The 27781-nt window shown below is 37.9% G+C and overlaps 5 protein-coding genes across 7 annotated transcripts; 2 read left to right on the plus strand and 3 right to left on the minus strand.

The window, feature by feature from the left end:
- The first annotated feature begins 2749 nt into the window (after window positions 1-2749).
- Window positions 2750-6270, plus strand: LOC116019827 (receptor homology region, transmembrane domain- and RING domain-containing protein 2-like). Its single transcript, XM_031260171.1, has 4 exons — window positions 2750-3241; window positions 3878-4108; window positions 4523-4927; window positions 5429-6270. Exons 1-4 carry the CDS (start codon window positions 3007-3009, stop codon window positions 5995-5997), a joined length of 1440 nt encoding a protein of 479 aa, XP_031116031.1. The 5' UTR covers window positions 2750-3006; the 3' UTR covers window positions 5998-6270.
- An 878-nt stretch (window positions 6271-7148) lies between these two features.
- On the minus strand, window positions 7149-10104 carry LOC116020024 (pentatricopeptide repeat-containing protein At4g22760). Of its 2 annotated transcripts, XR_004098799.1 has the most exons (3): window positions 9841-10104; window positions 7413-9487; window positions 7149-7270 (listed from the first exon to the last, which is right to left on the minus strand). XR_004098799.1 is itself a non-coding variant. In XM_031260466.1 (2 exons), exon 2 carries the CDS (start codon window positions 9413-9415, stop codon window positions 7700-7702), a length of 1716 nt encoding a protein of 571 aa, XP_031116326.1. In that variant the 5' UTR covers window positions 9416-9487; window positions 9845-10104; the 3' UTR covers window positions 7149-7699. The 2 variants fall into 2 exon arrangements, 1 of the variants encoding a protein (XP_031116326.1); XM_031260466.1 differs by having other exon boundaries at window positions 7149-9487; window positions 9845-10104.
- Window positions 10105-11474, minus strand: LOC116020025 (anaphase-promoting complex subunit 10-like). The gene is made up of 2 exons (XM_031260467.1): window positions 11329-11474; window positions 10105-10894 (listed from the first exon to the last, which is right to left on the minus strand). The coding sequence occupies exon 2, from the start codon at window positions 10716-10718 to the stop codon at window positions 10143-10145; it is 576 nt and encodes a 191-aa protein (XP_031116327.1). The 5' UTR covers window positions 10719-10894; window positions 11329-11474; the 3' UTR covers window positions 10105-10142.
- Window positions 11475-12194: 720 nt separating this feature from the next.
- Window positions 12195-19115, minus strand: LOC116019174 (N6-adenosine-methyltransferase non-catalytic subunit MTB). Of its 2 annotated transcripts, XM_031259314.1 has the most exons (8): window positions 18925-19115; window positions 18426-18456; window positions 14690-17200; window positions 14391-14474; window positions 14081-14185; window positions 13824-13932; window positions 13217-13368; window positions 12195-12782 (listed from the first exon to the last, which is right to left on the minus strand). In XM_031259314.1, the coding sequence occupies exons 3-8, from the start codon at window positions 17120-17122 to the stop codon at window positions 12342-12344; spliced, it is 3324 nt and encodes a 1107-aa protein (XP_031115174.1). In that variant the 5' UTR covers window positions 17123-17200; window positions 18426-18456; window positions 18925-19115; the 3' UTR covers window positions 12195-12341. The 2 variants fall into 2 exon arrangements, with proteins under 2 accessions (XP_031115174.1, XP_031115173.1); XM_031259313.1 differs by lacking the exon at window positions 18426-18456 and having other exon boundaries at window positions 18925-19114.
- Window positions 19116-21207: 2092 nt separating this feature from the next.
- On the plus strand, window positions 21208-27098 carry LOC116019802 (long chain acyl-CoA synthetase 9, chloroplastic). The gene is made up of 12 exons (XM_031260137.1): window positions 21208-21372; window positions 22212-22668; window positions 22945-23025; window positions 23351-23620; window positions 23818-23949; window positions 24057-24230; window positions 24326-24555; window positions 25004-25121; window positions 25285-25416; window positions 25508-25642; window positions 25756-25962; window positions 26710-27098. The coding sequence occupies exons 2-12, from the start codon at window positions 22222-22224 to the stop codon at window positions 26878-26880; spliced, it is 2097 nt and encodes a 698-aa protein (XP_031115997.1). The 5' UTR covers window positions 21208-21372; window positions 22212-22221; the 3' UTR covers window positions 26881-27098.
- Window positions 27099-27781: the final 683 nt, after the last annotated feature.

The raw sequence follows: 27781 nt of genomic DNA on the forward strand, positions 1-27781 counted from the left end.
ACTCGAGATGCACCACTGGAGGTCCAGAGGGTATTTCATCACGTTTATGGTAGATTGCATTGGTGTGACGATGTTACGTTTTCTGTAATTTTATTATTTCCTATAATATTAATCATTAATATGAATTTATATATTAGGCACAATATAAACTATTTAATCCAAAATAAGGAATACTAAGCTCATACTGTCTAATAATTTTATTTTTTTAATTGGCATACAGAAATACATACTTAAATAGTAATAGAATGTGGCTAATCATCAGAATTGGAATATTACTTCAGCCAAAAAGAATCTTCTCATCAATAAATTAGATCCACTCTTCCCTTTCTAGTTTCTACTATATTATTATTTGTTTTTTTTTTTTTTTGTAATTTAAATTTTTTATCCCTAGATATATAATTTCCAAAATTTCAATGCTTTACAGAGTTGTTCCCGTTAATTATTAACAATGTAAATTTAATTTTTATATTTTTAACAAAGTGTTGAAATTAGAATTTCATAAGAGTTCTATAGAAAATTTTAGGAACTAAATCCGTCAACTCATTAAAAAAATAAATTAAATAAAGTGCACCTCAAATAATTAAAAAAGAGTAAATGTATACTATGATCATAATTAATAGATTAAAAGTTTAATTTATCCTAAACCTTTTTTTGGTGCATATATGCATCTTAATCACACCATTGAAACCTAATTTGAATGTGCCTAAAACATGTCTGCAGAGTTTTAACTTTGTTGCTTACTAACTGCTAGTATATTTGCAACCATGTTGTCATAATTAGTTAATAATAAAAAAATGTTATCATTAAAAATTCAAAATTTCACCATCATTAAACTTAATAATTAAGTTTTTGACCAAAAAATAAAAAAAAAATAAAAAATCCCATCAAAGCCAAAAAGTTTGTCATTCACTTCAACAAGACTCTCCTAGTATGGCAATTAGCACCGTACATTTTAAGATTATTATTATAATAATATAAGGCTGGAGATATTCTACACTCATTTTGCCATCCCATCCTTACATATCATTTGAAAATAATAATAATAATAATAATAATTAATAATAATAATAATAATAATAACCTTCATGGATAACTCAATAGGTTATTGGTAGCTAAGTTGCACCCAAAGACACATAATAGGGTTATTGAGTTACCATTTTTAACTGTTTCACAATTCTCATAGAGCTCAAGTCTAAGGATATGATGAGGGTCCGTGGGCAATAAAATCCTGTTACATTAAGGGTGTGCTTGAAAACTTGAAAAATTATTTCTGAAAATTATTTTTCAGGTTTTCAATGTTTGGTAAGAAAGAAAATTTAAAGTCAACGGAACATAAAGCTTTGATCAATAGAAAATAGACATGTTTTTCTACAAAACGACTTCTCAATTTTTTGGGAAAGTCATTTTCCGTCGCTGACTTCGCTCTTTCTTGGCTTTGGTCAATCATCAGCAACCATCAGCCACCGTCGTCCAGGTACCTTCCTAGCTAGATACAACCACCAGCTACCATCGTCCAGCAACCACAAGTGCAGCCCGTTGTCACTAGTCACTCCTTCCCGATATAAAATAAAAGTTTTATAAGAGTGAACTTAGAATGATTCAAAGGGCAGTATACAAAAACTAAGAGTGTGTTTACTAATTAAAAAAAAATAGAGAAAGGAAAATAAAGAGTTCGTTTATTATACATTTATGTAGTTTGATAATCAGAATGAAAAATAAAAAATTTGAAGAACCATAGTAAGAATAACACAAGGTTTCAAGAAACACCACAAATTTTCACTTTGGTCTTATTTAAGCGATGCGGAGACTATTTCAACTGATCAATTAGGACCAAAATAGTTTATACTCAATAAAATCTCAAATATGTTACAAAAATCCCAGCAAAGTTGATATATTAAATTTGTAATTACAATGCTCCAAGCTCATCTTCCGTGATGAGTTATTTATTGACTTCGTTGGTTTGAGCCTTGCCAGCTAAGGACAACCTAGGTTCACTTTGTTCTGTGTGCACTTCCGGACAACTTGGTCCTTTTGAAGTGAGTCAATCAATTATTAACAATCTATATTGATTTACATCTTTATAATCTTTTAAGGGTTAAGATGAGTTTCACGACTTTTATCTAGTGCATATCTTCAAACAACCACAGTAAACTTTTTCGTAAAAAAAAATTAAAAAAATCACAACGTCTTATAAGTCCTTAGAGGTTATTTTGATGAGAGTTAATTACCGGAATGATCAATTGATTATAGCAAATTATCAATTTGATCCTTGACTATTTTTTTAACCAATTAAATCTCTAAACTTTAAAAATCTCAACCAATTAATTTGGTTGTCCATTTGTTTTGCCATTAGACATCCGTTAACTCGAGACTAAAATGGTAATTTCGTTATAGTTAAGGACAATTTCAGTAATTAACTTTTCAAAGAAAATGGTGCATGTGATGACCAAAATGGTCATTTGACTATAGCAAAATTACCAATTTGATTCTAAGTTAATAGATGTCTAATGACAAAATAAACGGAAGACCAAATTAATTATAATTTTTAAGATTGAGGAACCTAATTGATAAAAATAGTCAATGATCAAATTTGTAATTTATTATAGTTAAGGGAATATTTCGATAATTAACTCTTTTGATGAAGAAATAGGGATAAATGGCCATGGATCTCAACTTGTAGGAAAAATAAATATCAGACATTTTTTAATTATTATCTTCCCCTTCATCTTTGTCTTTTTTGGAGTTCACAACATAACACGATAATCATCACAGCAAAGCTTATGGACAGTCTGAACTAATCCTAATAAAAAAGGAAAAAATCTTGATCTACCTTGCTTGCTTTTTCTTTCATCCGAAAAAAGCTTCCATTTTTCTCGAGAATTTAAAACAAAAATTAGGAAAACTTTTGAAGCCCCTGAAAACCCAGTTTCCCTACCCAATCAGCCGAACCCAAACCAGTGGGCACAATACCAGGATGAATACGGATTGCTGAGAATATGGAAGCCGATGTTTCTATCCTCCTCGCGTCAAACCTGTGATCTTTTCTCATATTTTGATTGTATTTCAAAGATAAGGGCTATTAGGGTTTTGAATTTTGGAATTGGAGCTATGCTGAAACTCTGGGTATTATTTCCCCTCTTTTTCTTGTGTTTTGCGTTCCTGACCGCTCCTGCCCTTGCCAATGTAGTTTTGATCGGTAGAAACGTTACCTCTTCATTCGAAGACATCGAGGCTAATTTTGGTTGGTTGATTCCATTTCCATTTGTTTCAAAGTTTTGATTTTTTGTTAAGATTTGGTATTTGGTAGTGTTAGTGTTAGGTTGAATCTGGATTTATTGTTTTTTCTGAGTGTTTATTGACATGATCTTTTCATAAAGTAGTGGAATCTTTTCTGATTTTTGATGTTTCATAATTGTCTGAAAGCTGAAAAATCAATCTTTTCATTTTATATTAATATTAACAAATTTCTTGCATCTTTTGCTTTAACCTTATCTTTGATTTGTGAAATTGCCTTTAAGTACTTGTTGGTGTCTGTTAAGAGTTGTTTTGTTTGCATTGGGATGCATAGTTTCACTTGTTGATGGTTGTACTGTTGAACTAATATCATTTAGGGAATTAGGGATACCAACGAGCTGACTATTTTGATTTGCAAGTGTGGTATAGTTAGGGAAAATATAGGTTTCGTGAATTGTAGGAATGTATGGTTGGATTAAGGTGTTTGAATTGTGATCCAGTTGTCATTCCAATGAAAGGTATAAGTAGTTCTATGTGAGGCATTTCTAGTTGTTTTCCTCGTCAAATCCACACTTACAAATTCTGCTTTCTGTTTATATAGTCATCATACGGAGCATTAACTTAAAGGGAATTTGCATTTCAGCTCCCTCGGCAAAGGGATCAGGGCAGTGTGGGACGTTGTATGTTGCTGAGCCATTGGATGCGTGCTCACCGTTGAGTAATGAAGTGGATGCTGTAGAAAACAGCACAAAGTCTCCGTTTGTGTTGATAATTAGGGGATCATGCAGCTTCGAGGAGAAAGTTAAGAGAGCACAAGTCGCGGGGTTTAAAGCGGCCATAGTCTACGACTATGACTATGGAGATCTAGTGGCGAGTAATGACCGTTTCCCCTGGCAATTTTGGTTCTGCTATTACTTATTTCATACTTGTTGAAGTTTAGTAAATAGTAATGCCATCAATTAGCGTGCTTTTAAAAGGTTATTGTCAAGGTCTGAGTTTGGGTTATATTGCGTGCACCACTTAAGGGAAACCGAAAGCAAGTAAATTATCTATATTTGTCGGTTCTAGAGGGTTTTCTTAAGGTGGAAAGTTTCTGTAGATATTAAGCTATTGATAAAGGAGGCCGTGTCATTCCCCGCACTTATGTTCTACCTTATTAAGGTCATGCATTCAAAATGTTTATACCGAGACTTGAGGGACCTATTATTATTTTGATGTTTTCTTTTCCCTTTGTATTCTATTGTTTTTTTTTATATTGATTATATAACCCGGAGAATTGGAAATGCAGTGGCAGGAAGTTCTAGCGGTATAAAGATACCAGCGGTGTTTGTTTCAAAAACTTCTGGAGAAACACTTGCTGCGTATGCCGGTGATCCCAACGTGGAAATATGGATAATCCCGAGCATCGAGAACTCGGCCTGGTCAATCATGGCTATATCATTCATTTCATTGCTTGCAATGTCAGCTGTGCTAGCTACTTGCTTCTTTGTTCGTAGGCATCGCATCAGAAGAGAGAGACCACGGACTACACGTGTTCGAGAGTTCCACGGGATGAGTAGCCGTCTCGTTAAGGCCATGCCAAGTCTAATATTTACTGCAGTTGTTGAGGATAACTGTACGTCAGTTACTTGTGCTATATGTCTTGAAGACTATAGCGTTGGGGACAAGCTTAGGGTTCTGCCATGCCGCCACAGTAAGTCTTCTTTATCTTTAAGAGAGTTATGTCTTTTACCAAGTTAATTTATACCCGGGTTTATCTCCAACATTAATTTATACCCGGGTTCGACTCTCACAAGTGACGATTCCTCCTGGGCCAGTTCTTGTGCCTCCCGGAGCGAACGCGGGTGGACCCGGACAGTTAAACGGATGGAGAAAGACCCGGTGAATTTACCCAAAAAAAAAAAAACATTAATTTATACCATTACTTTTTCGTTGGGGTTCGGTGTTCAGGTCTTCTTTAGGGTGTCTAAACTCGGTTCATAGCATATATATGGCCTGATTGGTTGTTGAATGTTCAAAATTGTTCTGGTCGTTGTTTTAGGATTAGGATTTAGTGAAATTTGAACCGCTGGATAGGATTAGGAGTTAATATTTCGGTCTTGGAACATGCCATGTTTGTTTGTTCCTAGACCCTGTCTTATGTTATTGTTGGTGTTTTTCACACATCAGTAACTTGTCTCTGTGATTTTGACAGAATTTCACGCTATGTGTGTCGATGCTTGGCTAACATCGTGGAGAACTTTCTGCCCGGTTTGTAAACGCGATGCTAGAACCAGCACCGGTGATCCACCAGCATCAGAGTCTACACCGTTGCTTTCATCGAGTGCTTCTCTATCATCATTGGGATCTGTTCGATCATCGTTAGCATCATCATCAGCAATACAAATAGGTCCCCCCTCATCGTCCCGACCCCCTTCACGATCTCAATCAATCTCCAGCACGCCTTACACCCACCGCCATTCACTTCAGTCCTACGTCCAATCACCCCATCTTACTGCAAGCCGGAGCTCAGTGGACCTCAGAAACGCATCATCTTCGCAACGATCCCGTGCTTCTTACCTGGTTTCACCTCACTCCGTAGGCTACCCTTCCATATCACCTCTTAACTCGAGATACATGTCTCCATACATCCCAAGCCCGGGCAACGCTTCAACAAGTTACCTCGGCTCCTCTAGTCGGCACCCAAACCCACTGCGCCCGAGTGAGTCCTATACGAGCTTTTCTCCATTCGCTTCGGCTCAGTCTCTCCCGGGTTGCGAGTAGGAACGAACAGATGGCTAGACGAGATCTCACAGCAGTCTGACCTGTGGATGCAGAAACTAGATTGGGATTTGTACATTACAGCATCATAATGTGTGGCTTTTGTTCTGTATTGTAGTTTTGATGTTTATGTTGAGATTTCTCTGGTGCACATGAAGAGGATGAAAATGATTTCCCCTTTCCTGTTGGGTTGATTATTTAGATGTTTCTAACTATAATTTGTACATATATCTGACCTTTCAGATTTCAACTCTTCATGCAATTTTTTTTCCTGCATAATGTATAGCTAAAACAAAAGAATCTCTTTGCAGTGATTAGCACATAAACCTGAACATTGATCTGATTCAAGGGCATTGCAATGTGTGAGGAATGCGTAGACCGTCAAAACACATTTTTGCGATTTTCTTCTTTTACCTCGACTCAAAACAAAGGGTGGTTAGGACACTAGGGTTGGTGACACAGTGGGGGTCTTTTACCTAGACTCAAAACAAGGGTGGTTAGGACACTAGGGTTGGTGACACAGTAGGGGTGGTATATGTGGACCGTCAAAATATATTTTGCGATTTACTTCTTTTACCTGGACTCAAAACAAGGGTAATTGGGGCGTTAGGGTCAGTGATAAAGCAGGGTGGTATCTATAACCCGTCAAAATATATTTTGAGATAGGACGATTGGGTCACCAAGGTCAGTGACAAAGCATGGGTAGTATCACCGTTGAAATACATTTTATTATTTACTTCATTTTTCCTAAACTCAAAACAAGGGTGGTCAAGCCACTAGGATCGGTGACAAATTTGTAAACCATCAAAACATATTTTGTGATTTATTTCTTTTACCTAGACTCAAAACAAGGTGGTTGACCACTGGAATCGGCGAAAAAGCAAGGATGGTGAAGGTTCTTGACTTGAGATGGCAAAAGAGCGAGGTGAAGACGGGAAGTATACTTCCCGTCCCCGACCTCAAGGGGAATTAGGCGGGTGGGGGCAAGAAATCTCCATCCCCAGTTAACCCCTAATCAAACTGTCAAATTAGTACTTTTAAGTCCTAAATTCAAAAATTAAAACACCTGAGTCTATGACCTATAATTCTTCAATGATAGACATTCAACAAGTTTTTAATAGCAAAAGAACTACCCAAGTCCAAATTCCAAAATAGCAAATGCAAACTACAAATATTTCAATGTCCAAAGTCCAAAACTCTAATCAACATGATTATATAAAAGTACAATAACAATAAAGCCTTCAATTCCTCATTTTTCAATCCTCAGAATCTTCATCTTCAATATGAAAGAAAACAAAAACAACTTAATTAATTGTTCAAGTTAACATTGGGTAATAACAAGCTGAAAAACCTAAGTGGCTAAGTATATGAAAAGATACCCCCAAAAAAGAGTAAATTATGCACACGCAGTCACTCACTTTACGGGAATGGATCAACAGACCTCCCAAGTGTTAGACCTTTTAAACCGGTGGTGGAGGCAGCAACTGCGCGAGAACGATGGCGAAGAATGGACTATTTTAATTATTCGGGGACGGGACGGGGCGAGGAGGGGTATCCCTGTCCCCGTCCCCCGAAAATTTTTCCCCATCCCCATCCTTGTCGGGGGGAGGAGCAAATTGCCATCCCTATTCACAACACTCGGGATTATGGTGCAATCCTAATAGAATTGCAGTGTGAATGTGTTTGAGAGCAACCTTTTCCTGTCTTATGTCCAACTGGAACCAGGCAACTTGGTATGCCCATTGGCCTCCACAGACATTCTCAACCTCTCGGCATCATCCCACCTCCCAGCAGAGGCATAAATATTCGCGAGAAGAGAACGATAACCGGTGCTGTCGGGCTCCAGATCAAAGCAATGCCTTGCCGCAACCTCTCCAATTTCCAAGTTGTTCTGTAAACTGCAACCGAGAAGCAACGCTCCCCAGACTCCAGCATGAGGCTGCATTGGCATGCTTTTTATCAGATCATACGCTTCTTCTAACCGCCCGGCCCTGCTTAAAAGATCAGCAGCGATAGCATAATGATCGACATTAGGAGAAAGCCCATATTTCTGCATCGAGACGAAGCACTGATATCCTTTTTCAACCAAACCGACGTGGGAGTAGGCAGTCAAGACTGCTGTAAGTGTCGCCAAGTTGGGGTCAATTTCAAAATTTACCATCTCATCAAACAGCTCGATGGCATCATTTGCCCGACCATTTATTCCACATCCTAATATCATTGCAGTGTACGCGACCACATCTTTCTTTTGTAATCCATGAAATAAACCGTAAGCTTTTTCGGTACTTCCACACTTTGCATACAAATCAATAAACGCAGTGGCCAGATGATCATCCATTTGGATTCCTACTTCCTTCATGTATGACTCAATCCAAGACCCGAATTTTAAATCTCCCAGTTGAGAACACGCAGAAATTGCACTAGCCAACGTCATGTAATCTGGTTGCACATTCAATTGAAGCATCTCACGGAATAGCTGGAGAGCCTCTTTTGGTCGACTGTTTTGAGCATAAGTAGATATCATTGCGTTATAAACTCTATGTTCTTTCTCGGCCATCTGGCCAAAGAGCTTTCGGGCAGACTCTACATCCCCGCATTTTGAGTATCCAGAAATCATCGTCATTAATGAAATGTGATTCTTTTGGTCCATAGCATCAAAGAAGCTGCGTGCTAAATCTATCTTACCGCAATCTATGTATCCACTAATCATCGCATTCCATGAGGCAGAACTTCTCTCGGGCATTTTCTGAAACAACGCATATGCTTGCTCCATATTCCCTGCCCTTACATATCCCGAAACCATTGAATTCCACGAAACGACATCTTTCTCTGGAATCAGATCAAAAACACTTTGAGCCATCACCAAATCCCCCGATTTTACATACCCAGCCAGCATCGAATTCCACGATACTACATTTTTCCCAACCATCTCATCAAATATGCTTCGCGCAGACTCCATTTTACCCATTTTTGCATAAAAATCAACAAGAGCTGTTTGCACATAAACAACCCTACAGAAACCATACTTATAGCTCTGCCCATGAAGCGAAGTTCCACCAATCTTATCCAGAATCCTTGAACAAGCTTTTATAGCAGATGATATAGCAAATGTGCTGGGACTGAGCCCGGATCTCTGCAATTGTACATAAACAGATATAGCCTCCCTGAACTGAGAATGCTCTGTAAGAAACCGAATGGTGGATGCTACTGAAAAGATATCCAGAGTTTGCATATACCGAAGCATCAACTTAACATATTGAATGGTATTTCGGTTGTAACTGCCTGCAGACATAAGAACTCGCCGCACCAGGAGAGGCTCGAGATCATGGAGTCCACTGACTAGTATTATGCCATGAATTTGCTTTGCTTGGTTAATGGCTAGAGCCTTATCCAACAAAGCAGTGACTTTTCTTGTCAGCATAAGCAAGATTATGTTTGTCTTAGTCTATTGATTGGCACCTGCTCTTCTTTTTCATCCAAACAGATAGCAAGCCTACAAAGGCATTAAGGAAAAATCAATGAAAAAAAAATAATGACACAAATAAATAACTTTTAACAAACACAAAATTGCATTTATATCGGGGCAACCCAAGCCCGTCAGCCCGCATATATTGTTAATTAAAATTTAAATAAACTATACACAACACACTATCACAGATTTCACAGTATAAGTATCATTATACTAATTACTAACATTCAAAAACAATAACAGATTCACACTACACATATCAATATATCATTAACATTTTAACACCAAATCATTAATCAACATTCAAAAACAATAATAATTAACTAATTACTAATTACTAAATACTAAGAAAATATAAATTATTAAATTTTGTTTACCTACTGGGTTACTGGTCGGCTGGCCACCTACTGCCGGACAGAGAAGGGAGACTGGAGAAGGGAAACCAGAGACGCCAAGTCTGGACGGAGTGAACACCGAGAAGGGAGAAGGGAGACCAACATTTTTTTATCCAACATTTTTAATTACTTGATGGACTAAAACTGTCCAATTTCAATCAGCCAGCATTGCATTGCATTGGTCCATGATACACTTTATTTGCACTTTCTAAATACCTACCATCCTTAACAACCTTGAATCAGCTATTTTGTTACATTGAAACATGTTGGTGTTCTTCTGAGTTTTACCTCACAATAGAGTAGGTAATGAACTCTGTTGAGGTGAACTGGAATGGTTGAAGTGGGATGGGGTTCGGCCTAGGTCCATAGACTTTAATCTGGCGGATATGAGTGTCCCTCCCATTCAGATGATTTGACAAAATTGCCACTTGCAACATGAAAGTGTTGACAAAGGTTTCACGAGGATTATTCCCAGACAATGATATATACACCCATCCGGTTGGCTTGACAAGTTCCACTGATTTTATCTCCTTCAAGTTGTGGAAACCATCACAGGCACGAATTGAAATATTACTAGGGGTGTAGCTCTCATCAAGCTTGAAATCAACATATAAAACTACTAATTGGAGCTTTACTTTCTTTTGGAACTGTATATTTACGAGATGAGGTTGAGCACCATCAGATTGCCAGTATGTATCAAGGTTATCATCTCGAAGGGAAGTAATGCCATTTCCAGCTTTGCAAGAGCTGACACTCCAAACAGCCTTCTTAGCCATCTCACAGAGGTCATCATCAACCAAAAGTTGTTGGCTACCTCCTCTCAGCTTCCCTTCTTCCTCTCCTTCCGATGAATCTGCCATTGAGTTTACCTTACTTCAGTGGACTTGGCTGTCTTCAGAGAAATCCAGCGGTGATCGAGTAACTGGTCCTGCAGCAGGTGAAGGCGGAGTGGCGGACTAGTTTGGCGAGTCGACAATGAGCTTGGAGCCTGGTCCTTGGTCCAGCGAGGCGACGACTTTAGCTTGGAGCTTTGGGGCTACGCGATAAGTTACTGTCTTAGGATTTCTAATTTCAGTCTTTCAGATTAACAGAGAGCAGTTCAGCATGGGTTGAGCTTGCAGTACATTGATATGGAGAATACTAATTACTAAATAAACCATACAAGATGCATTTTTTTTTATTAAATACAGTAGTAGATACAAGATGCATTGAAATATGCAGAATTGACATTTGAAATCATTAGAATTTCCATATTCATTCATTTATTGACCCTTTGCCTTCACATTATACCTTGTCCAAAGATCGTGAAATTCTCTACTACTGACTACTGGAAAACAGAAGTGAGAAAAAAAAAACATTCTGGAAAGTGATAACTTTAAAAATATTTCACACAACAAAAACAAACAAATTCACAGAATCACAGGACAGTCTTATTGTCTTAATACTCTTAAATAAATAAATAAATAAAACCTGGACAGTCAGAACTTCGGAGTTAGGCCGTCCGCCGGAGCCCGGAGCCGAGGAGACGGAGCGACGGAGGAGAGTCGCCGTCCGTTGCTGAGGGGCTGGTGGAGACGTATGTCGGAGGAGACTGGACTACTGGAGGGGTGGAGCGGCTGGAGGCTATTTAAATGTTTACCTGTACCATATAAAGAATTTGATTTACTTTTAAATTACAGAATTCATGTTCACAAAAATGCATTAGAGTATCCTTATCAATGTTACGATTTTTAAAAAAAATTTATAAGTGTAATTAGAAAAGAGAAAATGACAGGGAAGGAAAAGAAAAACAATTATGATTTTTAAAAAAAGATTAAAAAAATAGTTGGCCGCGTGTTGCAACCAAGCCATATGGGAGAGAGAGTTGCACTTGGCTTTGGTATATGTGCTGTCTTTTACTATTCCAATATCCTTAACTACGGTTTCAAAAACCTTTTTATAACCACTGATATAGATGCTCTTATGGACATGAATTTATGTACCCTAGTTCACAATATAACAATTGATTTTCTTGGTTCACCGGGCTTCTATGCTCCTTGTGAACTAACTACTGATATTTTTAACTATCTCATTGTGATCTTTTATCTACTAGGATCACAAGACAGGTTTCACTCATAACACATTTTTGAATAAATGCATACTTTTAACTTTTAAGTAAATCAAAGTTATTTGTACTTAGGTATCAACCTAAATACGAAAATCCAATTGGTGTTTGTTGTTTGGTTCATGTACTAAGTAACACCAATGAATATTATATACCAATTTGGTGTTTGGTTTGGCATTTGGTATGATTTGACGATCTGCATGATATAGAGAACTGCACACTCAAAAGTTGGTTTTGCAAAAGCAGAAGAAAGATGATTTCACTACTCGGTGAACTACTGAAGAAAGACAAAAATTTGAAGCTATTCCCCCCTGCCGTTTATGTCTTTGGTGTACAAGGAAAATGAAGAATACAAGGTGGCATCTGATGCGTTATTTCGCTACATATTCATTGCTCTATGAGGTTCGTAATCCAAGAATTCAGGGTTAACCTGTCCGAAAGATGCATTGTATGCATACATATCAAGAATCCTATCGTCTGTCATCTGTCCGCTTTCCCTTCCTCTAAAACCTTCCATAGGCGACGCCCAGGGACCTTGGTTCGATATGTTAGAGCTAGAGGCTTCTTGGTTTGCGTTTTGTGGATTGTGATTTTGGGGAGAATTTCCAGTCGGCCGCTTGCTGCTGGAGTTAGCTGTTGTCAGAGATATGGAAGTTGACTGCTGCTGCATTTGCTGTTGATTCTTCATAGGCGACTTTGGTCTAAGGGATTCTATTTCGGGGGTTGTCACAACAAGATGAGGTGCGTCGGGTGGTGGGTTTCTTCCTCCTCCACCCTGCCAAACTTTCCCGTCCTTATCAGCGAAATTCCGCACATAAGCCTGAAAGTTTTGACATCCCATTCTCAGAATTAATGATCAAAGAGGAAGTGATAAGCATGATGAATAATAGAGAAAAGCAAAGAAAAAACTAAAACTCCTCCACACGAAAATATTCAAGCTTGGCAAACCCCAGAGAACATAAAACGATGAAGCACAACGATTAGCATAAAGAAGTTCTGCTCAGAACTGTTTACTCTTTGGGTCGAATGTTTAAATGAAAATACAATAATCATGAAAAAAGATCATATTATCTTTTTGTTTGGTTTATACTATTTTCTTTGTGTATGTTGGGTTGGGGTAGATGTTATGCTTGTATTGGGGGGATTTTTAGTTAAACTAAAAGGTCTTTGACAGTGAAGCCACAAGCTCACCATATACTACATTCTCAAATTAATCAAAACTAATTAATTAAAATGTTACTCGCTGCACTATACCTCAGAATTAAAATTCGATGAAGATAACCCTTTCCCAACAGTTAACCAGCCTGTCCGAATGTTATGGTCTTCACCAAAGAGCTCAAGCCTTCTCCGGCCAAGAGCAAAATGCTCAATTATTCGGTACATATCTTCAGGCTTTGCAGTCGATCCTGCATTAAATTGGCAAAGAATGTTTTAAACGAGAACGGCTTGTGTAGATTCCACGTGAGAGGACAGGCACAAAACAAAGTGATATATGCAAGTGGCAAGGTACTTTTAGAAAATTTCAATGCAGGGAACAATATACGGAGTAATAGAATATGAACTTAGACAAGTGCTGCCTAAGAATTGGCAGAGGATTTTAAAAAATTAGCCGAGTCCCCTGCTTACTGCTGCATTGCAGCTACTTCTTTGTTCTGTTTCTTACTCTTTTGACAAAACAAAATGCGAATAGAACAAACTATAATAGTATTTACTTTCTCACATTCAGCTTAATAAAACTAGCAACTCTGTTTTCATCTTAAGAAAAAACAACCAGAAATTATGCTAAACAAGATTAATGTAGCTCACATTCAAGACTTGAATTTCTCTAGTTTAAAGATTGTCAAAGTCAATGAGTACATACCATACGGAGGCTCCTCAGCAATAATTACATCAGTATCAATGTTGGCATGAATTATATGGCCATCTGTACTGCGACGAACAGTTCCCTTAATGCCCATCAAGCAGTGCTCCTATAACAAAATAGAAACTGGCTCACATAAGTAAATTACAAATGTGTAAGTGCATAGTTTCCACTCACATGAAATTTAGTGGCAGAACAAAATGGGAGTCAAATATGGGCAATCAATAACAAGCTGAAAATACAGAAAAGATCTGAACCTTCGAGCGCTGAAACAGAGTATGCGAATCATGACGTAATCCCGGAGTGGCATTGTTTTTATTTGTTTTGACCCAACATATATCTTCACACCTGCGAAATCCCCACTGCATGAAACAGATAAGAATCGATGAGAACAACAAATAAACATGATAACCTATATAACCCAAACAAAAGGGGAGGGGTAATTAAATGGAAAGCAGAAAGAGACTCAACCCCCCACCCCCACCGAAAGAACATAAGCAAGTAGAAAGAGGCAGCAACTCATAACCATAAAGGCATAAATCCATTTCCTCAGTCTTAATTAGGTACCTTCTTCAAACATTGACGACCCTGCTCAAGCCCAACACCATCACCAACCCAAAGGAAAATAAAAGATGGTGTATCAGCAATTGCCTGTAAGAATAACAAGGACCACTTCAACCACTATAACAGTTGTAAGAGAGAGAATTAACAGGGTCAAAGCGCATGGATCAACCAGCAGTACATAAATTAATTTAAGCACATGAATGTTTGGCAATCATAGCATAGCTAGCCTATCAAGGAACATGGAAAAGAAACTATAATAAATCATTAGCAGATCAGAGTACAAGGACCACGTCAAGTTATACCTCAATTTTGAGATTCATTATTTCTTCAAATGTCCAGTATTCCATATTATCAGTGACACCAGGAGCTCGATGAACATATTCCTCCCATGGTGGGTCTATAAGAATGACATCAAACTTTGTACCGAAGAACTCTGGAGAAAGCTCCTGCTCATGCAAGTCACATTTGTAATACATAGGAGCAGAAGCAGCTTTGGCCACAATTTCATCTTTCTTTTGTATGAGCTCTCGCAATTTAGGATAGTCCTCAACAACACTAGTTAACTCCAGTTCCCGGATGAAATTTTGTGGCCGCATACCAGTGTCTACAAAATTTTGGGAGTAATCATTCTGCTCTCCTCTGGAAGGAGCTTTGCCAGGGGGTGCATTAGTTCTAGGAGGAACCCAACCACCAGGAGTTTTATCTGGTGTTTGTCCACGACCAGCTGGCATTCCAGTGTTAAAATTTGGGCTAGATACACTTGGAGGTGCTCCTCTTCCAGGACCTGGTTGATTAAAATACATCCCGGGATTTGGAGGGTTTCCTATATTAGGGGGAAACCGGAGTCCTGAAGGTCCAGGTGGAACCGCTAGCATATTCATCTCGACTCCTCGAGCTCCAGGCCATACAATAGGCGGCGAAAATGGTGGAATGAAGACACCAGGGGAAATAGGAGGAACAGGAGCAGGTGACATGTTAGCGTTCAGAGGTGGGGGCATTCCAAGTGGTCCAAAAGGTGACCCCACCATTGGCATTTGAAGACCTACTTGATGGTTGTCTCTCCCTGTGGACCTACCTCGTCCCATTCTACCAAGTCTAATTCCTCTAGCACTTTGAGGACCAGATCTATTGAAGGAAGAAGGCTCCTGACTTCCATGTGGAGGTTGTGAACCTCCACTTGAAGTTTGGCCACCAGATCCTTGATTCATCAAATCACCAGATTGGCCTCTAGATCTCTCCCCTTGAGATTCAATGTCATCTCTCCTTGAATTTAGATTTAAAGCAGTACCACCATCACCTGGTGTATCCTTAAAATCTTCACTAGATTGCCCAGATCCATAGGCATTTCTCCCCCTTTCATCACTTGAAACTGCATACTTTTCATCATCCTGAGGCAACCTGGCATCAGAATGTTGCCCAACTTCACTTTTCCTTGCAAATGTAGGTTTAGCATCATCTCTACCATAATCAAAAGATCGAGTTTGGATCTCTATCACATCATAGTTCTCATTTGAAATTCCATATTTAGAGGAGGTTTTTACAGCTTCAGTCCTAATCCCATCTTTCCAACCCCCAGGACGAGGCCTATCATTGTCCATCCAACCCCTTCTGTTCAACTCCCACTCTCTTCCATGGTCATAAGATGAACCACCTTCTTTTGTTTCTTTGTCAGCAAAGTTGCCTTGTCTTCTCTTCCACCCATCTCTGGGACCATCACGGTCCCTGCTTCTGTCACTCCAGCCATCATCTCTTCCTTTTGATCTATCATCCTTGTAACCATCTTTTTCCTGTTCTTTCTTCCTCGAAGGAGTGCTTCTTTCATATTCCATATCAAAATTTTCTCCATCATAATAATGCTTCCCACTCTTCTCAGGTGTCCTGGACCTATTGACACTGTCTGTTTCCCTCCTCCTTTCCCTCATCCATGCAGCATCCTCTTCACGAGCAGAAGCATGCCCTTTGTTATCTTCTTCTACAGCTTCAAATCTGCCTCTCTTGCCCCTTTCATAGTCAGCTCTTTTCTCCTCCCTGTTCTGTGATTTAACATCTTTGTCTTCATTTGAGTTTCTGTGACCCTCAATTATGGGGTCCACCATTTTCCCACTTCTAGTATCAAAATTTTCTATATACTCACTTTCATCAGCTTTTTTAACAGAATCTGATTCGTCCCATCTTTTCCTTGAGTTACGCCCATGCTCAGAAGATCCATGACTCTTTCCTTTGCTGTTCTCCCTTCTTTCATCTGTGCCTTTATTTCTGTTTTGGGAACCATCATTATCAGAAAATTTGGAAATTGATGTCCTTCTGTCACTTTCATCAGCTCGACTATGACCTCCACCCCCAGATTTGTCCCCGTTGTTATGCTTAGTCTCAGTTTCTCCATCTTGGTACCAATTACTCAACCTCTCCAGTGTATTCTCCTCAGGCTTCTTCCTCATTGACTTAGAGCGAGACTCTTTTCTTGCATCATATTCATCCTCATCAGTATCAACTTTGCCTGAACCACCTGATCTTTTGCGACTCTCACTTTTGTCCACATTACTTCTCTTTCTTCCACTGCTATCTAAGCCCTCAGATTCTTCAGCAATGCCAGATCTCCTTGACTTGCTTGACCTGTATTTTCGTTTACCATCCCCTTCCCAGTCATCATCATCATCTCTGAACTTGTCAGTCTTTCCATCTAAATCATCTACATCTTGTTTCGTGTAAGTCCTTAGTCCTTCAGGTGAAGTCATTAAGAAAAAATACTCTGAAAAATTCTCTCTTTATTGGATTAAATCCAACATAGCATATGAGTCAATTCAACTATGCCCCTGCCCAATCCAACACATCATCATGATAAGAAATTACAAAGATAATTACAAAATTACCCAATATAAAAAATAGTTGTAGAGGAATAAACATAATTAAACAGGATCATACTGCATACACCCCCCAACCCACAAATGAAAAATGGGGGACTAGGGTGGGGCAGGGAATGACATTCCTCCTCCATACCCATCCCTCTGGGGATTTTTCAGGGTTGGGGATAACGGGGTAACCCCTGACCCCATCCCATGACTCCGGTAAAAAATCATTTAAAAAACAGAAGTTTGGGAAACAATCCATCATCTTTCTAAAGCATGCTTTGTCAAACAAGAGAATGTCAATGGAATCTATTGTACACAAAATTTCAAGAACATTAACAAATGGTAATTGTGCCCTAATAAGCTATTTATGCCCATTAATGAATCAACAAAATACCAGATTCAAAAAGATGCTAGACCTATAAAAAATGGAAAAAAAAAATGAATTTAAAAGCAAAACAAGCAAATGCAAATTATCTGAGACACTGTTGTGTGCTGGAAATTTTAAGAGGGGGAGAAAGCATCTAATGGCAGAGAATAGAAAGGATAGGTGGAGGTGTACTGGGGAGGAGGAGAACGGGAAGCATCATTTGCCAGTGCTGCCGTGCACGGTCCAGTGGACCGCTACTCACCTACTCTAGCACTCTGTGTCTCGCCGCTTGAAGGAGAAGTGGAGAACTAGAGAAGTAATGTCTCTGCCTTTTAGGTATTAGGGTTTTTTAAAACTATAATTTTTAACATATATTTTTAAAAATAAATATCAAGGAACTAATAATATATCATTTTTTCTTTTTTTATTTATGTTGAGTGGTTGTTGGGCCAGGGAGTTCCAGACTGCATAACTGAAACTAAAGAAAACCTAAGGAGAGAGATTTTGATGACCAGTATGAATGCAAATTAAATCAGATTGGCAACACTAGTGCAGTAGAAGCTAAGCAGACTTCAAAAAATTCAACAACACTACATTCCAGAAACTAACTAGATTCAAATTTAGTAACTTAAAATGTAAGGAATAAACAAAACCACAGAGAAACTCTTTTTAAAAAATCACAAGTTATTAGCAACTACAATGTGCAAATATAACATATTTCTACGAATGAGGAACAAAAAAGTACCACAAAATTGAACACGATCAGAATGAAGTGCAAATTAAGCCAAATTGACAACACTACGCAGTAGACCCTGAGCATACCTCGAAAACACAGCATTTCAAACCGAGTGACCTAAAATGCAGGGATTAACAAAACAAAAGAAATTTTTTTAAAAAAAAATCATAAGTTTTACCAACTATAATGAGCAAATAGCTTCAAAACAACTAAACAAAAATCAATTTTTCCACTTTAAAACAAAAATCAATTTTTCGACTGGAGAAATAAAAGAGACACCAACTTCCCTATTTCTTCTGCTCATGAAGATACAATAACACCGCATTTCAAACGCTAACTAGTTTCAACCCTAAGAACCGAAATTAACATATTTTACAAAAGAGGACCACGAAATACCACGAATTAGAAATTAATTAGTTAAGCATGTTTCTTCAATTTGAAGCAGTCCAAGAATATAAAAATCGTTTTCATACTCTCCCAATCAAATTCAGAAACAAAGACTGAGACAAGCGTATGGATATCATTTATGTGCACAGTATTTACTATTTACAGACAGTTGAAGAGAAAACAGATACAGAGACTTACAGACTGGAAGTGGCGTAGCGGCGGAGCAACTCCGTTCGCCGGAGAATGGCGGAAGAAGACGAGAGTGAGGGGAAAAGTTCAATCGTCGCTGATATTAGGCGGAGGCAATGGGAAAGAGTGGAAGTCCGAATCGGAAGCTAGGTCTATAGGGTATAATGGGGATATCGGAGTTTATGGGAGGGCATTGTCGGTGACTACAAATATGAGGAAGGTGCTCTATGGAGTTGTACCATGTGATTAGATAACTGTACCTTTCTCATTTGCCCTCATAGTTGTTGAAAAAAAAATATCAAACAAATATCTACGCCATTGCCCATTGGGCATTTTTTGTGTTTGTTTCCTTTCGAATTTTCGTGTTTAGTTAGTGTGGTATGGGGCAATTTATATTGTGGACCAGGTACCCAATACATTATGCACCCCGTATCAAAACAACGTCGTTTTTGTCATTTTAATTAACAGTTTGTTTTTTTAAAATCACGTTTCTCGTTTCGGTCGGTCTGTGTATTTGTGTTAATATTCTGTGTATTCTTTAATTTGAAGACATTTTGTAGACTACGATTCTGTGTATTCATGTTAGGGTGCTTAAACATAGGTTGTGACGTGTTTTGTGTATTCGAATGTTAGGAGGATTATTTTTGTGTAGTTGTGTCAATATTATGTGTATTCCCTGAAATCATTATGTGTATTCTATACAAGGATTCTGATTCATGTTAGATGTACTTAAACACATGGTGATGTGTTTGTGTACTTGGTGTTTTCATTTTATGTGTACTCTTTGAAGGTATTATGTGTATTATAGACTACGATTATGTGTATTCATGTTAGGGGTACTTAAACATAGGTTGTGATTTGTTTTGTGTATTCGAATGGTAGGAGGATGATTTATGTGTAATTATGTCAATATTATGTGTATTCTATACAATGATTATGTGTATTCCCTGAAGTCATTTCCTATAGTCATTTGAAACGGCGTCCGTCCAGTAACAATACGGTGTCGTTTTGGACCAAGGTCCACAGTGCAGGTCCACGATATAACGATTGGTGCTATGTGGTCCTTTATGTATAGTGATTTTGTCATGTTTAGTCTTAAACTTTTAAATTGATTAGTTCTTCAACTTTTAAGTTGTTACAATTCGTTGTTCAAGTTAAACACTCATGGTCCTTCACCTTGATCCACGATATAACGATTGGCGGTATGTGGTCCTTTATGTATAGTGATTTTGTCATGTTTAGTATTAGTTCTTCAACTTTTAAGTTGTTACAATTCGTTGTCCAAGTTAAACACTCATGGTCTTTCAATTTTTAAAATTTAACCAGTTGTAGTCCTCATAGAAGGACTATGACTGATTAAAATTTGATAGTTGAATTACCATAAAATTTAATTGTTAAATACCCCATTAATAAGAAAACTCATACATTTATTAAATAAGGGTTTCATTTCCCTTCCTCATTTCTTCCCCACCTATTAATAATCATTCTCACTCCACCAAACTACAAAACATGCTAAATACTTCCACTAAAACCCATTACCCTTACTAAGTATTTGATACCCATTCCGATTCCGATTCTCATGTGCGAACTTAGGGTGTGTTTGGTTCGCACATGAGAATCGAAATCGGTACAGGTATCAAATACTTGGTAAGGGTAATGAATTTTGGTGAAAATATTTTGCATGTTTGGTAGTAGGGTGGGATGCGAATGATTATTAATAGTTAGGAAGAAATGTGGAAGGGAAATGAAACCCTTATTTCATTAGGGTATTAGTTTTACATGAGGTATTCCAAAACCATGATAGTATTCTAAAAACCTATCAACCAAACAATAACAATCACTTTGATACCTTATGCCTAAACCCACAAACCAAACACATCCTTAATTATTCAACTTTTTAATAATACGGAGTAACTATTCAAGTCTTCATCTATCAACTACGGAGATTTTTTTTATTTTTATTTTTTTTCCCACTTTTTAACTAGTTTTTTTTAGTTAAATTTGTCAAATGAAGCCAATATCGTAAATTTTTTACTACTCTGACAAAATCATTTGAAACCCTATAAATCTTGTGGCCATCAACTGTCAAAGACTCAAAGCTCTTGTGGAGTTTTTGGGAATTTTGGACCACAATCAGTTCATCATCCGAAAAGAAATTCCAGTTTTCATCCCTAATTCCACGTGTATGATCCAAAAAAAGAATTTAAGGTGGCGAAAAATACGAAATACAAAAAAGTAATTTAAAATAATAAAATTCTCACAGTGCTCCCACGACCTGAAACTCCCAAGTCTCCAACTTGAGTAGAGTCCTCGATTGCTCCGCAGTCCACCTCACAAACACCCAAAAGGCCAAAACTAACGCGTCCATCAAAGCTCTTTTCAGCTCTTTATTTAAGTTCTTGTAATGGGATTTTATTGAAATTTTATATAAAAAAATTTTCTGTTTTCTCCTTAAAGGTATGCTATTTCTCTTTGTTTTAATTCATGTTCTCTCACCCTTTTACATTTTCATGATTTGGGGTTATCTCTATGTCTTGTTTTGTGGCTCAAAACCTGGTTAATTATTGATTGTTTGGTAAAGTTTTGATCTTTGTAAATTTCTGTACCTAAAAAGACTTGATTTTGGAAACAAAAAAGGAAAGAATGGTTTGTTCTTCTCATGTGCTGAGTTTTTCTCTCTCTAATGAGCTCATATTTAGTATTGCCTTGTTTACAAGGGGAATTGTTGTTGTGTATAAACTTCTGCAATAATGTGATTGTATCCTACTTATTGTGGTGCTATTTGAGATGCTTCCAGGGACTGGATGATTGTATGTAAACTTCTGAGATTAAGTTATAGACTGGGAAGTACTGTAATTGTTGTATAGTAGCACAAGTGGGAGCTTTCATTTGATTGCATGCACTACAAATTAACAACTAAAGGCCTTCACCTCAATCTAGTTGTGCTAGGCTACTGTCAATTCAATGATTGATCAAATTTAGTGCCTTTGCATAGTAATGGTTCTATACTTTCTCTCTAAATGAAAAGAAAGTTTGTATTATGTTGGTTCCCTCTAAAAGATTGCATACATTGTCTACTCTGCATCTGAGATTCTTTTTTTTTTTAATCAAGATTCAGTGATGATATATGTGAACCTGATGTTCTGTCTTGTTTAGTGACTTTAGAATTATATCCTGGTTGATCATATATGATCCTAACAATCATTCTACACTTTCTGAGACAGTTTTCTGTTTATGTGAATATCTGTACATCCAGCACATACATTCTGAGATAGTTGTTTGCCTGCATTTTCTAGGGCCAACTAGATGGGAGCCTATATAGTTGGTGTTCTTGTTCCGCTTGTAGTTACACTTTTGCTTCGGAACTCAAAGAATAGGAAAAAACGCGGTCTCCTTGTTGATGTGGGTGGGGAGCCTGGCTTTGCTATTCGAAACTATCGGTATGCGACCCCTGTGGAAACAGCGTGGGAAGGAGTTACAACTCTTGCTGAGCTTTTTGAATATTCTTGCAAAAAGTATTGTGACAAGAAGTTACTTGGGACTCGAAGACTTATTTCGAGAGAGATGGAGGCATCTTCAGATGGAAGGTCATTTGAGAAGCTCCACTTGGGTGATTATGAGTGGTTGAGTTATAGCCAAGCTTTTGAGCTTGTGTGCAACTTTTCATCTGGATTAGTACATCTTGGGCATAAAAGAGAAGAGCGTGTAGCCATTTTTGCAGACACATGTGAAGAATGGTTCATTGCACTTCAGGTACATACTTTCCCGTGGGGAACAAGATATCCTTCCCTTCAATGCCAACCAACCTCCAAAACTCATTTGACAACCTTTTATTCACTTGCACAGTTGCACTACTGGTCATCTTATGTTGTCTGTGGAGATGTTTTAAACTTGAGCATCAAGTTCCTTCTTCTTTCTATTCCATAAATTTAGTTATGTAAAATATTTTGTCAATGATAATGCGAGTTTGAAATTTTTTGATAGAATAGCTTGCGATTCACTGACAATGATATGATTTCTCTGCATCAGGCTTGCTTTAGGCGCAATGTGACTGTGGTAACTATTTATGCATCTTTGGGGGAAGAAGCTCTCTGCTACTCTTTAAATGAGGTCTCTCTCTCTCTCTCTCTCTCTCTCTGGGGGTGGATATATATATATATATACACACACACACACACACACACAGAGACAAATGTATCTTCAGAAAATTCCATGGATTAGTTTTTGGAGAACTAATCTGTCTGGCCTCATTTCACTTAGACCTTGTTATGATGTGATTGCTTTGTTTGGTAGTATCCTTCTAGAACGCATTAATTATTTTCTCCGTTTATTATGGTGTTTTTATGTCCTTTCAAAACTATCATATGTTTCCATTTTTAGTCTGTTTGTCTTCTAGTGAATATTTCATTCGACAGCTCTTATTATATTTTTACAGACAGAAGTTACGACTGTGATTTGTGGGCAAAAAGAACTGAAGAAGCTCGTTGACATTAGTGGACAACTCGACACAGTAAAACGCATAGTAGTCATGGAAAATGAAATTCAATCCAATGCATCAACTGCTACTGGGTACTCAAGCTGGACGATATCTTCCTTTTCTGATGTTGAGAAGCTTGGACGAGAAAACCCAGTTGAACCAGATTTACCTCTTGCTGCTGACGTTGCTGTGATAATGTATACAAGTGGAAGTACCGGTTTGCCTAAGGTTAGAAAGACTTTTGCTTGGCGGAGACACTTTTATCCCCAACCCATTTAAAATGGTCATAGTGCTTTTGCATTTGCGGGTGGAGTTGTTAAACAAAAATTTCATTTTATCAACGGCTTGCCTAAAGTCATACTGAGTGCTTGATAGGGAGTCTATTTTCATTTTATCACCGGCTAATACCAGTTTGCTCGATGCAGGGCGTGATAATGACACACAGGAATGTTCTCGCGACAGCTTCTGCTGTTATGACAATTGTTCCGGATCTTGGAAGCAAGGATGTCTACTTAGCGTACCTTCCTCTCGCTCATATTTTAGAATTAGCTGCAGAGGTAAAATGCATTCATTTATAACAGACTAATTTGGTTGCATGTTTTGCTCTTCTCGTGATCTATGGTCAGTTGGCCAAGTATTTGAACTAATTCCGACTGTACTGCAGAATTTTATACCGACAATCGGAGGTTCTATAGGATATGGTTCTCCTTTAACGCTTACTGATACTTCAAATAAGATAAAGACGGGAACAAAAGGAGATGCTTCTTTGTTAAGGCCAACACTATTGGCTGCTGTCCCAGCCATTCTTGATCGTGTTCGAGATGGTGTGCGAAAGAAGGTATGTGAAATTTTCAAGGATACATATACGATATTTATATCAACCATTATATGACAATCATAACATTTTAAAGTGTAACAATACTGTAACTTCAGGTAAATGCCAAGGGTGGCCTAGCAAAGAAATTGTTTGATTTGGCATATGCTCGTCGGCTGTCTGCAATCAAGGGCAGTTGGTTCGGAGCATGGGGTTTGGAGAGGCTCTTTTGGAACTTTCTCGTGTTCAGAAATGTCCGGGCAGTTTTAGGTGGACGTATCCGCTTTATATTATCAGGAGGGGCTCCTCTCTCGGGTGATACTCAACGATTCATCAATATATGTCTTGGGTTAGTACTATTGTCGTTAAATTTAATATCCAGATAAAAGTGATCTGACACGCTAGGATTTTATATTACAATTATAACAATTTAATTTCATATTCTATATTGGGTATTATATATTACTTGCTGTTTCGGATCAATGGGATGTAACAAGCCCCAAAATGGTGGCGGGAATATCCCGATTCTACATACCCGGACTTCACTCATTGAAAAGAATGAAAATGAAAAACAGGAACAACAATATTCATGGACGTAAAAGTGGTATACGTGTACCAATTATTAATAAATGAACAATAAACACTATCTACAAATTGTGATAATTCAAATTCATTATAGAAACTCTCAATGTTCAAGAAATTATTCTCGGTTATTTTCCTTATATACTCAATTCTCGGCTACAAATAGATGCAACTATATTATCTTTTGATTCTTGTAATTTTGTTTGGATCTTCAGTGCCCCCATTGCTCAGGGTTACGGGCTCACCGAGACCTGTGCTGGTGGAAGTTTTAGTGAATATGATGATACATCAGTTGGCCGTGTTGGTGCTCCATTGCCGTGCTCGTATATTAAGGTAACACAAGAAGGTGCTTCTTGTTGATGAGCTCTCTATTCTCTATTTGTTGTGTATTTACTTTCGTTTTGTAGTGGTTTCTTGTTTTTTCACATTCATCTAATATATTTGATTGCTTACAAACTGATTCATTTACATTGCTGGCTCTTGTTTTGAATTTTAGTTGATCGATTGGCCCGAGGGTGGATATCGAATAACTGATTCACCGATGCCTCGGGGAGAGATTGTTGTAGGTGGGCCAAACGTCACTATTGGGTATTTCAAAAATGAGGAGAAAACTAAGGAAGTCTACAAGGTACTGTTTGCGCCTTTTACAGAATTGTCTTTTAACACTAACTTTAAGACTGCTGGAATGACGGGCTATGCTATTACTTTACTGGTTTAAGGTCGACGAGAGAGGCATGAGGTGGTTTTACACGGGTGACATAGGGCAGTTTCACGGTGATGGTTGCCTTGAGATAATTGACCGTAAAAAGGATATCGTAAAACTTCAGCATGGAGAATATGTTTCTCTAGGCAAGGTGCAGTAATTTTACCTTATTCGTGCACATAATGGCCGGATAGTTGCTGGCTTGATGCCTTTGCCTTTTCTCCCGTTTTTTTTTTTCCTGGGTTCTGATGCTTTTCTCTGTAGGTCGAGGCTGTTCTAGTTATTAGCCCCTATGTCGACAGTATAATGGTGCATGCAGATCCCTTTCATAGTTACTGCGTTGCTCTAGTGGTAGCTGCACAGGCCGCGTTGGAAGACTGGGCTGCTGCACACGCAATCCAGTTTGTGGATTTCTCGGACTTGTGCATTAAGGAAGAAACTATCAAGGAGGTGTACACTTCACTCGTAAAGGTATTGTTGTGTGTGTGTGTGTGTGTGTGTGTATCTCGTGCTTCAAGTAATGATGGAAATTTTCTTTCATTAAACTACGTCGTATCCTTCAATTAATGTTGTCTTGATTCTTGAACTCTTGATAAGGTATTGGGAATATGCCAAAATATCATAAACTTTTGATATGTTTACTCAAAAATTCTCTTTTGGTTACCAAACTCAATAGCCCGGTGGGAAAATTATACAGTGGACCACTGATAAATGTTCATTTTTAGTATACTGAAGCCTAAAGGTTCATTTTTAGGTAGAATAAGTACACTACAAATGAACCTTCAAATAATGAACATTCAGTATATTAAAAATGAACTTGTATATCAGTAGTCCACATTGCCTGGTGAACCATGGTCCATGGTATTATGATTGAACACCGTACTAGAAGTTAACTTGATTATCAAAGGACCGAGATTCCATCATATGCAACTTGCAATTTCATTTCAACTTTCTTGCTGTGATTGTTGAGCATATAATATACACATAAATGTGCAGTCTAACTATCAGTTTAGGCTTTTAGTTGAGATGGAGCACATGCTTCAATTGTGATCATATACATATCGCAAATTTGGGTTATGCAAAATTTTTTGTTTGTACATTTACGACATGAAACACCACGTAGGTGAATAGCATAAACTACGGGATATTTTTGTTCCAACTTAATGTCTGCAAGATCGAGCTAAGTTTGTTCTATTTCCTGCGTGTTGTGTTCTATAGGCGGCTAAGGCTGCACGCCTGGAGAAGTTCGAGATACCTGCGAAGATAAAACTGCTCCCGGAACCGTGGACCCCGGAATCCGGGCTGGTTACTGCGGCTCTGAAGCTGAAGAGAGATGTCATCAGGAAGACTTTCTCCGAGGATCTTGCCAAGCTATACTCATCATCCTGATTTTGGAGGCAACAACTTTTCTTTTCCCATTGTGAGAAAAGAGTGTATGGTTTAACTTCTCAGAGGTTTAAATAAGGCTTTGTACAACATTATAGCTGTTTGTGTATTTTACTCTCTATGTCAATCACTTCTTGGAGATTAAACCAAATCTTCTTATTACTTAATTCTTAACATGTTTTATAGTTTCAAAAGGGCAAATCACAATTTTTGGTCCCTCAGATCAGTCTTTCATTAAAAATTTAAAGAAATCTCTAGTCTTTCATTCTTTTTTTTTTTTTTTGGTGATGAAAATGAAACTTGCAGCCATTACTTGATGTTGTGTACTGGTCTACTAGGAAATCTCGCTCTTATATAATAGCTTGCATATTCCACATGAGAGGTAAACTGTACAAGGAAACTTATGTGAGACAAGCTGTGTACTGGGAAATCTCGTTCTTGTATAATAGCTTGCATATCACACATGAGAGGTAAACCGTATACAAGTTTGATGAGAGGGTGTTGACAAGAATTGAACGCATGATCTTGTCGGAGAATCATGTTCCTAGTTTCCATTTGTTTTGTTTTTTTTTTTGGGTGTACTAAGGATTTTCATTCAGTGATTAATCCACTCGTTGAATTGTAGGCACCTCTTTGGATGGGACATGGCCCCAATGCCAAGGATCGAACCATTGACCTCTGGATGAGTCTCTGCTACTTGTTAGTATTAATTTCCTTGCTAATTTCATCATATGTTCACAACACTTTTAATCCTAAACATGGGTGATGTATTGAAAATGATCGACTAGATTGCATAACATGTAACAATTGAAGGACTAGAATTACGACTTATTATTATTATATTATTATTATTGTACATGGGTGATGTATTGAAAATGATCGACTAGATTGCATAACATGTAAC

The sequence above is a fragment of the Ipomoea triloba genome, chromosome 5, assembly GCF_003576645.1.
Source record: "Ipomoea triloba cultivar NCNSP0323 chromosome 5, ASM357664v1".
Lineage (NCBI taxonomy): Eukaryota > Viridiplantae > Streptophyta > Magnoliopsida > Solanales > Convolvulaceae > Ipomoea > Ipomoea triloba.